Source organism: Neodiprion virginianus, chromosome 3 (assembly GCF_021901495.1).
Source record: "Neodiprion virginianus isolate iyNeoVirg1 chromosome 3, iyNeoVirg1.1, whole genome shotgun sequence".
Classification (NCBI taxonomy): Eukaryota; Metazoa; Arthropoda; class Insecta; order Hymenoptera; family Diprionidae; genus Neodiprion; species Neodiprion virginianus.
The window spans coordinates 27,112,528-27,126,862 of record NC_060879.1 but is presented as its reverse complement, the minus strand read 5'-3'; the positions used below and the strand labels follow the sequence as shown (position 1 = coordinate 27,126,862).

The following is a 14,335-nucleotide window of genomic DNA, read 5'->3' as shown; positions in this document are numbered from 1 at the left end:
ACAGCCGTCCAGGGCGGTATAATCACTTAATCATAACGATATTATATCAACCCCAGTACCGCTAACTATATGTATATGCCTTATAATTATTCAAATTAAACCATGTTCCCATAAATGCTGCATGAGATTTGGGGAACGATCATGTGATATCTTGCGTCACGAAAACACTTGAGAGAACAGTTGACAGAGCTAGTATTCGTATAGTAGGTTACATGATCGTTAACTCTTATATTGTGCTGAAAAGGTAGCTGAAAAATGCACCGAGTTCATTCAGCGCTGTCGGAACATCAGTTAGCTGAGGTAAACCAAAAAGGAAACGAAACTTTGAACTTTTTTCCGTTCAGACAGTTTACAAGTCTTCTGAAGATATGATTCAGCTGAAAGGAAAATTTATTACAAATGAGCGTCTCTGTTATACCAAAACATAATAATCGCGAGCGTTTTTCCAAGCGTGTTTTCCGTAGGCAAAGTACCAGTTTCTATGACGGTCGAGTGAGTCTGCAAATATGCATGCGCGGAGTACAAAAAATACCACTTTTAATCACTTTTTAAGTTCTAGAAGTTAAAAGTGGTACTTTCTCTACTGCGCGCATGCACTGTCGCGAACAAATCTGACATTACGTGAGCCTAACTTCAATATAGTGCTTCGTTAAAAAATGCGTAACATATACTTGTTATGTAAGGAATTGTATTCAACAACGAGGGAACGGTCTTTTCGCCTCGCATATTATTCGTCTTCGGCTCGTATGCGTACTCACCTCTGACTCATATTGCAAATTTACGCTCGATCCGAAAAGACCGAGTTTTACTTATTCTTACACGATATGCTATTTTATACTATACAAACCGAGTACTCTGCAAATTCATATTTTATCGCCCTGAGCCAATAAAGCAATTAATTTTCCGTCTTCCATGTAATAGATCTCTTCGTCGATCCAAACTCTCACTGATCTCCGCAACGATCTATCTCCACCCTGTAGACCTTCTACAACAAGGCTCATTAATTAGGGGATTACAACTCCATACATACCGACAAGGAGCCCACTAAATGTACACACTGTACGATAAAATAAATTCGGCGAAAGATTCACTGCGTTTGAAATTTTCCAAGACATGCTGAGTAAATGAAAAAGTGGAAAGGGATGCCAATGGCGAAGCGGTTGATTTGATAGATTCGGTAACACGCGCATGGTTCGAATCAATTCCATTACACTCTGCCCGCATCTACCGGTCCATCGTATTTGCACGAAGGAAATCTATACGTATAATATACATGTATTTCTACCAAGTCGTAGCTACACTGCACAGATTCTATCTTCCGATTTGCAGCCCGCAAATCGATTCCTCGCAAGACTTCCTTCCGTATCTATACCGTTCGACGGACCCGATATCTTCCCAGACGTAAATGCGGAAAGTTTGCTTCCTGCGCGGCATAAATTACGTAGGTATATATACGCCGGTATAGGTATAGGCATATACCCGGTACGTACAAGAAACAGTCGCGATATTAAAAGAAGATGACGATGCATTAATCCCTTTGGCATAATCTCAGGCTCCTGAATAAAAGGAGTGTTGAAAGGACCAGTTGAAGCTTGTAAACGCGTCTGCTGAAGAACGCGTCGACATCGACCGCCGGGCAGAACCGCTGATGAGATCCTCCAGATTTGGCAAATCCCCTATCTGTCGAGGCTTGACAGCGACAACAAAACCCATACAATCGCAGAAGGCCAGCTTCTACCATTATGCAGACTTCCTGGTTTTCCCCGTGAAGCTTTTCTCCCCGGATCGCCATTTAATTTCATCTCATATTTACGACCACCTCGTGTCCTTATCCCGTTTGTAATTACCTCGATGGTCTGATTTTTTTGCATAAAAAATTGAAGAGCGCAGATATCGAGATAGGCGAGCATCTATCAATATCGAAGTAGGTTGCTTGAACAATGTAACTATGTACATACGTACACATACATAACCCTTTCGTCGAATAGGTAGGTAGGTAGGTATACGTATCGCAATATGGGGTCCAGGGTTCGTTATAAAAAAATCCATTCTCTTCGCCGGGCTAATTGATAATCTGAGGTATAATTAATCTATCTCATTAATGTCAAGCTTGTGATTCCAACAAATAGTATAATAATAACAATAATAATAATAATAAAAACGAAGAGTTACGTAAGAACTTAAAATCAAACGTGAATATACACGACATTCCGTTGTTAATCGAATAGACAAGTTGAATTTCGCGTTTAAAATTCGCTCGGTGATTTGAACATAATTAAATTATATCCCTAAATCCTGTGTTCAGATGTAACATGAAATTGAATCGTATACAGGGTGTCCCTAAATTGAGGGACACGGACCAGCCAGCGTGATACCTGACTGAAATGCAACCGAGAATTTCTTTACCGGAAGGTCGTCCGACGCATAGTTTTTGAATTATAAGCGATAGCGTTAAGCCAATCAGAGTGCACCATTTCATCTGGATTTGCCGCCACGGAAATTGCTGTTTTGTTCGTCTGGGTGAATTATTATTATTCGGTTACAAAGTAAATATCGGCACCTCCCCTCTCTCGCTGTTGTACCCCTTCTCGAGCGCTGACCTCGGTATTGTTGCCGCGGCACACGCTGCCGGCCGCACACACACGGACGCACACTGGTGTGTGTGAAAATAAGCGAATGCCCAGCTACACAATACTACCAAACACACATCTACGAGTGAAAATAAAAATAAATCTCGAAATAAATCAGCCGATTTAAGATTTGATGTTATAAAACACCTCCAATCATCGATGTATGCATAAAACTAGAGATTTTAGACGATTGATATGCCGTTAGGGTTCATAATTAGTCATTCAATCAATCTGAATTATGCTTTCCGAACATTTTCTGTGTCTTTGCAACATAACTTTTCCACTAGTTTGAAATTCATCATTGACATACGATTCTTCAATAATGCGAGGAAACAACAACTCGCTGAATTGACGTGTCAATAGGTTTGTAAATCAATTACAATTCACCTGAGTTAACACAAAATAACTGAATAAATGAGAATTCTCGGAATCACTAAAAATGATAGCTGAAATCATGAGAATTATTTGAGATATAACTGAATTAGGAAGAGTTGTGATAAGTCAAGTTACTTTGAATAACTTTAGATTCGTGCCAAAATTTTATGTTTAGAGAGAAAAATAATTAAATTCAAATAAAAAAGTAATTTTAAATGAAGAAGAAGAAAATTTCCAAATACCTGAATTCAAATGAAGCAATTTGAATTTAATAAATCTATCCGAATTTAAGGAAAAATAATAATTATTATTTGGACCAAAATATTTTGAATAAGACTATGAATTATCAAAATATCTCTTTTGATATTAAGACTACACGCAGAAATTTACCAAATCGATTAATTTTTACCAATTCAATCGAGCCGTGTCCGATTATTTTGTTGAAATCGATTAATCGATACATCCATTATTCTCAGATAAGTGGCCATCACTAGCATTGATCTCAACAATTTGAACGTTACTTGCCACTCCAGACCCACATTGAATCGACGAGGAAATAACTGGGAATTCGAATGACACCATATTTTTTTGAGTTGAATTAATTGAATTTATTCATGTAATTCGACTTCATTTTTCTGGTCTAAATAATAATTATTATTTTTTCTTAAATTCGGATAGATTTATTAAATTCAAATTGCTTCATTTGAATTCAGGTATTTGGAAATTTTCTTCTTCTTCATTTAAAATTACTTTTTTATTTGAATTTAATTATTTTTCTCTCTAAACATAAAATTTTGGCACGAATCTAAAGTTATTCAAAGTAACTTGACTTATCACAACTCTTCCTAATTCAGTTATATCTCAAATAATTCTCATGATTTCAGCTATCATTTTTAGTGATTCCGAGAATTCTCATTTATTCAGTTATTTTGTGTTAACTCAGGTGAATTGTAATTGATTTACAAACCTATTGACACGTCAATTCAGCGAGTTGTTGTTTCCTCGCATTATTGAAGAATCGTATGTCAATGATGAATTTCAAACTAGTGGAAAAGTTATGTTGCAAAGACACAGAAAATGTTCGGAAAGCATAATTCAGATTGATTGAATGACTAATTATGAACCCTAACGGCATATCAATCGTCTAAAATCTCTAGTTTTATGCATACATCGATGATTGGAGGTGTTTTATAACATCAAATCTTAAATCGGCTGATTTATTTCGAGATTTATTTTTATTTTCACTCGTAGATGTGTGTTTGGTAGTATTGTGTAGCTGGGCATTCGCTTATTTTCACACACACCAGTGTGCGTCCGTGTGTGTGCGGCCGGCAGCGTGTGCCGCGGCAACAATACCGAGGTCAGCGCTCGAGAAGGGGTACAACAGCGAGAGAGGGGAGGTGCCGATATTTACTTTGTAACCGAATAATAATAATTCACCCAGACGAACAAAACAGCAATTTCCGTGGCGGCAAATCCAGATGAAATGGTGCACTCTGATTGGCTTAACGCTATCGCTTATAATTCAAAAACTATGCGTCGGACGACCTTCCGGTAAAGAAATTCTCGGTTGCATTTCAGTCAGGTATCACGCTGGCTGGTCCGTGTCCCTCAATTTAGGGACACCCTGTATAGTGGGACATTGCAGTAATTTATGTTAAAGTAATTATTTTTCGCTGTGGTAACTCACTGGAAAAGACGGAAGTTTCAAATTTCAATAAAATCCGATCTTGCGGGAGAGACTTTAACATATATTTCAAAATTTTTTAAGCTTTTATAAAGCACGCTAGTGTATAAAGAAAAACACTTTGAACGCAAATGACCCAGTGTCTCGTTTCCGTTATCGATTTCATGTAGCGTCTCCTCATCAGCAAATTCAGCTTTGTAAGATAAAATTTTCAAATCTAAACCAAGTTTGCAAAGAGTTTATAGCTAGCGCAAGTATAGGCACGAAGCGGGTATAAAAGGAAAGTTAACCCTCAGTTTGGCACGTGTTTACAAACGTAAACCTCATCTGATTATCGAACAGGCTGCAGCTGTATGCTTATTTTTACGAGATTCGGTGTCTTACTCTCGTAAAAATTAGTACGGAAGTTCAAATTACCCTTCCATACCTTATATACTCTTTTCCGATAGTTGTATCGTCGAGCTGCGTAAAACAATCAATCATTCAGAGTTATGGTACAAGAACGAGGGAGTAGGAAAATTGCAGCCTTTTCGGCATAATCAAAGAAATTATACACTACTTCGGCTATACGGCGGCGTTCTTATTATACATCGGGGGAAAGAACCTAGTCGGCACTATTCAACAAAATTATTAATGACTCTAGATTCTCCGTCATCATAAATTATTGTAAGTTTGTGCAAGAATATCAAAGCGATATTTACACTGTTCATCAGTGACGGTAACGAAAGATTAATTTCTTATCCCACCAAGGCGTAAAATGGGATTTTACGGTCCGTTTTGCGGGTCTAAAATAGCGTTTTACACAACGGCATGGTGAAAATGAAAACGCATGAAAAAGGACAAATTAAATTCGGGAAAAACTACAGGCCAAGCTTCAGGAGGCATAATTAACCATTTTCATTTTCATTTTCAGTTTGAAAATTCAAAAATCATCAATTGATTGGTAAAGGTTGACTGAATTGAATTTTTCATTTGTAAATCACACGATCGAATGCGGATAATTTTTTTGTTTAATCAAAAAACTATCGGTGGTGAAACAAAAATTTATATTATCATTACTTTTAATAGATATGAATAAATATATTTTTGACCAATAAAGTATCATTATTCTTTAGGTGAAGCTCCGCCCACGCACCTTCACCGAGGCTTCGTCCCTGAACTCCTTCCGCGCCCACGTACGGGACCTTTTTCTTCCTCCTTTTTTTTATAAGATTGAAGTTAGTCACGTTACTGTAACAATGCATGTTCAGAAAAAATCTTTACGTTGCGCCATTAGAATTGTCTGAAATTAAGTAAATCATACCGTGCCAAACATACCGATAGTTTTCAAAAACCAATTTCTTGAATGTCATTCTAAAATTCCAAAATAATGAATTTCTTCCTCGCGTTTCGTGACGTTAACGTTAATTACCGCAGCCTCGTCTTTTGTTGCAATTTTTGTACAATGTTCTCCAATTTTATGGCTCGTAGAGCAAAAAATATTGTTCGTATCACGAGCGTAACGATTTACACCCTAGTGCGATCACGCCGAGCACTCGGGTCGTAAAACCGTGTTTTACGCTCTAAATACGAAAATTACCGTTTCGTTTGACAATAACCGGGTTTGATCAAATCTTATACAGGGATAGAAAAAAATTTACATTCGTGCTAATTATACCACCTATTTTACTGGTCATACAACAACGGCATTAGTTACTCTCGTTGCGTATACACCAGGTTTGTTGGATTTTTTAATCAAAATTCTATGACCGTGGTTTTAAACGTTGAACAATGTGCGTTATACCGATTTTATATTTTCCGCGATTGAATAGATACAATGCTATGCCATGGCAATTTGGATACCAAATTCTGGTTCTCGAGGACAACCAGCAATTATGGTGGCGAATAAATTCGTACTTAGAACATAACTGTGCGCGAAGGTTTCATTTGCTTGCCAATATCAGGCAAGCTTGCCAATGATCAGGAATTATGATTTATTTGCAAGGATCGAAAGAGATAACGATAAATAGAAAAAAAAAATTTAAATGAAGCATAACAGACACGGAAGGCTCGTCGTAAGCCTGATTTATAACAACGCTAATCATGTCATCATCGCTTGCTGCGTCTACACGTGAACGTAAAAAGTGTTAGCAGGTATTCTCGTTCATCCGAAGCATCCGGTATCTCATACGGACGATGTCACCCAGAATTTATATTCTTCAGTCTCGATTCAACCGTATAGATAAATAATCATCAGCCCAGGTGCAGATGTTTAGGGGAAATTATTATTACCTAAAAGGTCGAGCAAAATTATTACCACAATTAATTGCTTCCATTATTTAATCAAATTCGATACGCAGGTAACAATTATATCTCTACTATCTTGAAAATACGGTACTGTTTCAAAGCTTATCACGCCACCGGTCAGCGCAGCCTTTGTGGAAACTGGAACCTGTCCAATTAGGGAAACTGATTTGTATACACTTTCACTTAATTTACCCTCGGGGGAGAATCAATTTTACGGAATGATATCGAGGAACTGTGCTCGCACATTATGTCAAAAGTATTTCGTTTCGTTTACGGACGATGTCGCTTTCGAGTTTCTGTGTAAAGAAAATACAATTACATCGGAAAATCGAATTTTGTATCGTATAAATTATACGTGTTCAGATCGATAAGGTTACACCAGCTGAACTTCGACCGGAGTAGATACTCGTAATTTTGTACGTAGTGCCCGAGTACTTCGATGACGTGAGGTTTTAATTAACGATTTCTAAGCAGGGAAACGCGACACTCGAAATATGAACGCTACACTCGAGGACGGTTTTCCTGTTACCGTTGAAAATTCTCGTTTCATCTTTCTGCCGTTTCATACTCGGGCGTTCGTATATGCATGTATATAACGTACTCTACATTTATATGCATTACCTTAAATTGAACAGACTAGCAAACAGCGTCTAGGGGTTGCCGAGAGGTTATTCAAATCTCATGGCAACCGCGTTATGTTGGAAGTAATCGATGAATTCCACGTATCTCGCAATTACTTTATCCTACAAATCAGAACGCGGTCGCTCCTGTACCTCAATCCATTGTAACATTACTTACGATATAATCTAATCTAAATCGTATTTCCATTGCTTTTCGGATGATCGTTGAAAAATTTCAGCTGATTAGCCTCCTCTAGACTTCGCAAACTCCTCGCCGGGAGAAACTTCTTACAGTTTTCGTTACTGCACAGTTCTCAACTATTCTCAGTTTCTACCATAAACGAAAAAGAGTTCTGAGTACAAGACGAAAATGAGATTAGTAATTTAAACCAGAAAGTTTAGTCTGTGAATATTAATATACATATATGGTCACTTGTGGTATTTTTTTTTTTTTCGTAATTATTGCGATGATTTGATGTTCATTTCACATTAAATTCATGTCACCTTACTTGACTGAGAAAATTTAGTAAACCCAAACAAACAAATTTAACGACGTGATAACCGGAAAGTGTATTGCCAACTATAATTACACTAAACGGTTACTTGTAACACATTTTCATGCAATAGCAACAATATAGGTTTTACTACATATAACAAATAAAATTTTTCTCAGTGCTGTTAAAAGAGACGAGAATCCTAACGTAACGCAGACAAGTTAATCTGTACATATTTATGACATGGGCCTACTATGTTTAATATTTTAATAAGACCTGCCTTTACCATATGTAGATTAAAAAAAAGCAATTCCGTCGGGTTTTTTTTTCACGAGTAAAGCAGGGTTTTATTAATTATGTACACTAGGCTGCATAAAAAAAATCGACGGTTTTTTTTTCAAAATTTTTTGACCTTTGACCTTAAATAACTTTTGAAAGAGTAGATTTGTCATAAAATGTCAAGAACCATTTTTTGTAGACCATACAATTCCCTACAAAAATACGTTCTGGTTTTATCAGTACGCTAATGCGTTGATAAGTTATAAGCTTTCAAAGCTAAAAAAAAAAAAAAAAAAAATTCCCCATGTCATTTAACTGGGAAATGGAAAATCGCCATGAGATACGTCTAAATATTTATATTAAGATTTGAAACTTGGACAGCATCTTTTTTTCATCATTTGTATCAATATTTTCGACATGATTTTGAAAAAAAAATAGTCGATTCTTTCGTTACAGTCCAATGTACACTGATATAAAAATTTCTTACAATCTTGTTCTCACATACAATACGTATAACGCTTCATGGATATGTGACTGGATTAATTAGCCTGACGAGCGAGTCAATGATCCCTGAGAGCAGGATTCAGGATAGAATAGATAATAACACGGGGTAATAGGTGCGGCTTTTGTGTTCGCAAGGTGAAACAAGTAATAACAGCGTTAACTTTGATGAGAAACAACACCTCCCAAAGAATCGGACCATCATTATTAGTTGCCATTCTACAACGTAGGTATATCTCGTATTATACGCTGCGAGTTCACGTTCAACTTTTCTATCTCTGTACGTTTTCGCCATTGATAAAAATACCACCACCCCCCCCCCCCCCGCCCCGCCGCTCCCAATACCTTTGCCCCGCATCCGAATTCAATGGTTCACTGATTTCGAAAGATGTCACGTCGACGTCTTATTCCCATTTAATATCCTAAGACTGAATTTCCTCCGAGGCTTGCGACCTGCATAATACGGATGTAGGTACGTAAAACAAACTTGTGCACGTGTGTGTACCTATGCATATATCACGATTGCAATGCGTGCAGTCTAATGCAATGGTTCGTACACCTCATACATAACATACTCGTCCATGCATCGTATAAGATGCATATAACACGGATTTATATAAATACATGCATACGGACATGTGTGTATATATATATGTATGCACACACACACACACACATATATATATATATATATATATATGCGATGGTGCGGGGGTGTATCGGAAACGTTAGGCGTGTGTGTGTGTGTGGGAGAGGCCGAGGTGGCGGGGGTGTTTCCCCAGTGGCTGGGAGGCAGGAGCCTGCGCGTTTCGAGGGGAGGATTTCGGTTTTTAATGCTGGGTGTGGTAGTGGGGGTTCTGCTACCAGAGTACGAAGAGCGCGGCGTGAACCTCGCCAACCCTCGCCCCGCAGCCGAGGGGCCAGTGACTTTGGTGGCATTGTAACACGTGCGCGGAGAAACAGCCCTTATAATACGATTATCTCGGTGTTTATCGCGGCGATATCGCGACAGAGCTTTTTTCCACTTTCGCGGGAACGCCTAAGATCCTTGTTGTCGTTGTTGTCGTTGTCTTTTTCATTTTTATTTTCTCTTTTTTCATACCGTTATGCATCCCCAAAACTGTCGTCGCACGTGATTTTCACCCTCTCCGTCCTTGTGTAGAATCAAATTTTACGAAGAGATAGTTAATAAATATGAAAAACCCGTCAACGATATAACGATAATAATAATAATCACAACTGCAAAATAGCAAACGAGAAGAATAGAACGTTAGGTATGAACTGGTCCGAAAATCGGCTGGAGCAAAGACACTCCGGGTGACAACGATTGCCGAGGAAAGTGTAAGCGCGGTTCGGTTAACGTCTTGGTGAAAAACGAGAAGAATATTATCGGAGCAACGTTAGGACGATTGATTATTGTGCGATGTTCGAGGCTGGTGACGAACGCGAGTGAGTGACGGTTTACCGATGAAATTCTGACGACGAGGTGGAATTCGTTCGAAAGTTGTTACACATTTTTCGAAAAAATATGCGAGCGATGGCTGACCCTCCTAAACGCGTAACAACCCGATATTGGTGTATTAATGTTGTATGAACAAGGCATATAATATTGAGGAAAGTGAAGGGGATTTGAAAAGTGGTACAAAGTTTTCACTCTGGTATTCGGAATCCTTCCGTCAGTTTTCACCGGTCTGATTAAAATCTGTAGTGCTCTGAAATAATAACGCTCTGAAAGATTAAACCTACTTATCGTTAGCGATTTCCCTGGCGCGTCACTTCGCGTCCGCAGCCCAGCCCTGCGGCTGTAAATAGCGGTAGCCTTTAAGGTCGGTGAATAAAATTTTGAAGTAATAAAAAATAGCTCGAAGCTGTCGAAGCAGAGGTGGGTTAGACGATGAGATTAGGAGGAGGCAAGCGGACCGGATATAGCGGTCTGTGAAATTCGATTTTTTTCCCCCTTCTATCTTTCTGTTCCACCTACTATGATATCTTCCGATCCTCCGCTGCAGTGAGCTGTAACCCGAGGGTGCCGTGTATCTGACATAGTCGAATCGTTTTGCGGAAACCCCGCTAGTCGAATCGTATTAAAAATCATTTGGTCGAGAAATGCAAACATAGGTTTCTTATAGAATTTATTATAATATTTAATCCAGTTATAAGAGACGTACGAGTATAGGGCGTTATATAGGTGTGCGTACATATATATATATTCGTAACGTACTGGCTGGGCACAGACCTAAGGCTTACTGAATGTTAGAACCTAAGCTATGCCGTTGGAGGCCATAATCCACTTATGCTGTGAACGCTTAGCGGTGTACTAACCATTCGACCAAGTTCCTTTGCTGGATTCTTTTCACCGTCATCATGACAAGAAAGAAACTATCCGTCTTCGGAATAAATCCAAACTGTCGTTGGAATTAGTGGTAGAAATTGCGAGCTGTTGGTGCGATGTGATTATTTTTACGATAATTTACCCCGTTATTTTTGGTTTTTCGTTGATTACGCGTGAATCTGAGGTATAATTATCGTTTGTCATTTCGCGAAACGAAACGAGAGACTCGATTAACAGATCACGTATATTATAAACTAACTAAACGCACGTGGAATCCGCTAATAAATATATAGCTAAATGCTAATATCCATTCGCGTTACACAGGGAGACCCTTGTCGCCTTGCCCACGAGGGAATCCAGTTCGGTAACGTAAGTGGTTTTTAAGGAGCCGTGTTATACCGGCGGACGGTCCGCACTTCGGGGATTTCCGGGGAAAAGTTTGCCGACTTATCTCACCGTTTCTGAAGGCTTACGCCGTGGATGGAGTTTTGAAATCTCCTGGGAAGCGGCCATTATAGTGCGGGAAATGACAGAGTATTGGCTTAGCCGGTTCGGATCGCATGCAAGCCCTGATACCACCCTCAACTCGCGCGGAAACGCCGCTTCTTGCTAACAACTATCGCACGTAAAAAGGATCTCTTTAGTTTTCCGCATCGAAGGATCCTATTAAGGGGAAGAATTCGAGCGGACCGAGGGAGTTTCCCGATCCCATCATTACACAGACGGCACCTCGCGGCCTCGAAGAGACCAAAACCAACCGCTGCTCTCGCCGAGGTCTCGAGATCACCGAGGAGCTGGGAACCCCCGGAGAAAATGTCCCACGTAACGCACAACGGGCGATCCCAGCCCACCAAAGCCAGACGGGAGGAGACATGAAACTGTCGGTATCGGCGTATCGAGCTCAGGCCAGTGCTCACAAGAAGATTCTGTGCAGTTATCAGCACCAGCTGAGCTACGGCGCCACCAGCCAGGCCGGGGGCCCTCGCACTCCGTCCGACCCCGCAGCGGGCCTGAATTTCAAGGTATGTGCCCCCCTGATCACGTACAGTAAAATCCGAAAATGCCCGAATCTTCCGGCTAACTTGTTCTCGGTCCGAAAAAAAATGCGAGTTCGATTCTGTACAAATTATGCGACAGTGACTGGCGAAGCAGCCGAGGTGATGAAAACCATTGATGCATTGTCGCGTGAATCGTACGGAACCGAAGTTGCATTTTGTTTCGGACCGAAAACAAGTCGGCCGAAAGGTTAATACATTTATGCATTTTACTGTACCAGTTGCGGCCATATTGACCGCTTGTAATTTAGAGGTTATGGCCAGAAATGGTACAGTCACGGTCCAATTCCGTTCCCCATTCCTACGACCCTGTTCCCCCGGTCCTCGCTTTTGTTCCGGCCATCATTCACAGACCGGCCCGCGTGAACTCGAATGGATTGCAATTTGCAACACCACCTACCGCTTTTCACGTTATAATTATGTAAACCGGGGTTCGAAATGACGCCATGCTGGATTACCGGGAAGGGTTGCGGGCAGGTAATTCCCCCGAGTCTCGGTCTCGATGAGAAGTTTAACGATCAGTGACTCACTGTAATTCCTCCACTCTCTTCGAGCACCGTCGAGAGGCCGTCTCTTTGTGCCTCATCGCTCGTGCCGCAAAGAGTTTTACACCTGCGAAGCTTCGACTCGGCAAATTTCTTCAATCACCGGTCACGGGGTGCGCAGAACGTGGTCAAACGGGAAATTTATACGAAGTTCAAAAGCCAATTCCCCTCCATAATTCCCCGTGCCGACTTGCTCGTATTCGTCGAGTGCCATTAGTCAAACCCTCCGAATCAGAGGGTCTCCGAGACACGTGGCATCGCACGAGACGACACTTGTCCCCTCAACGATTCGCAGGGAAACCAGTTAGTTCGCACACTTTGTACCCTCTTCCGGTTTTCTCGTCAATATAAGCGTACATGACCCTACCTCGTTCGATTCCGCGATAAACACCCATTACTTGTGATTCGGGGTAGAAGGTGTACGTATACTTTACGGACGAGGCTGCAGGGTGTCTCCTCGAGCTGCTGTGAATAATATTTCACCCTCCTCTCCCTCCCTACCTCCTCCGTTTCGCGAATTGAATTCCGGTGAAATACAGATGAATATCTTTAAACGTAACGGGATTACGTCCATAACCCTCGGTTAAACCTTATGCAGAAATGATATGTAAGCGCAGGCGCGACCGAAGGGAATGTCCAGCGAAGAGAAGAGATTTTAGGGGGCGTTGATTAAAACGCGAGATGTAATCGTACTGCACACACTCACTTCCTTCAACACGGTTTTCAATTCAGGGCTAATTTTTATCTCGTCTCGCGCACCTCGGTCACCTCGAAAGACTTTCGCGGTTTCTCCCTCAAAATACGATACAAATCTTTTCAGTTTCTATTCGAAAAATTCCCGAAGGTCTCTCTCTCTCTCTCTCTCTCTCTCTTGCGGATTCAAAGGATATGCCAACTACGTATACTTGTACCGTCTAAAATCTTAATCAAAATCTTAATAAAAATCTTAATCAGAAAGAGCCTGTCCGATCGTCTCCGCATCCCTGGAGACCGTTTCTGCCACCTCTTATAGGCGTGAAAGAGTTGAAAATCGATCCGCGGTCATCCTTCTTTGACGCTTTGCGCGATGGCAGAATCTTACGACCGTATACCTATACCCGTGTTAGTTTACAGCCAAGTCTCTGTACCTGACACAGATATCAATTCCTTCCCTCATACTGTTCACCATCGTCCGGACAATCGAGGGATTTGATACCTTCCGATGACTTCAGCTCACCATCACCGCGAGTACGTGCCGCGGGCACCGGTTCTAGTTTAACGATCGGACGGTTAAGGTGTAATAATTTTCAACTCACTTCTCATTTGGGTTGGTCATTTATATTGTACATTTGCAGTTTCTGTCCCAGTTTCACTTCATCGCAAGCCGTCAACGTGCTGTTTGTGCAGCTGTGCAGCGCATACATAATCAGGCATAAAATTATCAGGGATAAAAATTTTAATTATGCATGCTAAAATCCGTCAGGTTTTTATCCCGAATTACGCTAATTAATATGCTTTCTTAAGTATACAAGGCAAGGACGTTTCGTTAGCC

At 40.4% G+C, this 14,335-nt stretch overlaps 1 protein-coding gene across 3 annotated transcripts in view; it reads left to right on the top strand.

Annotated features, from left to right (window-relative positions):
- LOC124300742 (uncharacterized) overlaps positions 1-14,335 on the top strand; it is a 69,886-nt gene that overhangs the window by 4,113 nt on the left and 51,438 nt on the right. Inside the window, exon 3 of one of the 3 annotated variants that reach the window (XM_046755083.1) lies at positions 11,529-12,226. In XM_046755083.1, coding sequence (XP_046611039.1) covers positions 12,077-12,226 — 150 coding nt within the window. In that variant the 5' untranslated portion in view covers positions 11,529-12,076. Of the gene's footprint in view, positions 1-9,749; positions 12,227-14,335 lie in introns of those variants that run through there. The other 2 variants (XM_046755084.1, XM_046755086.1) reach the window with 2 other exon arrangements.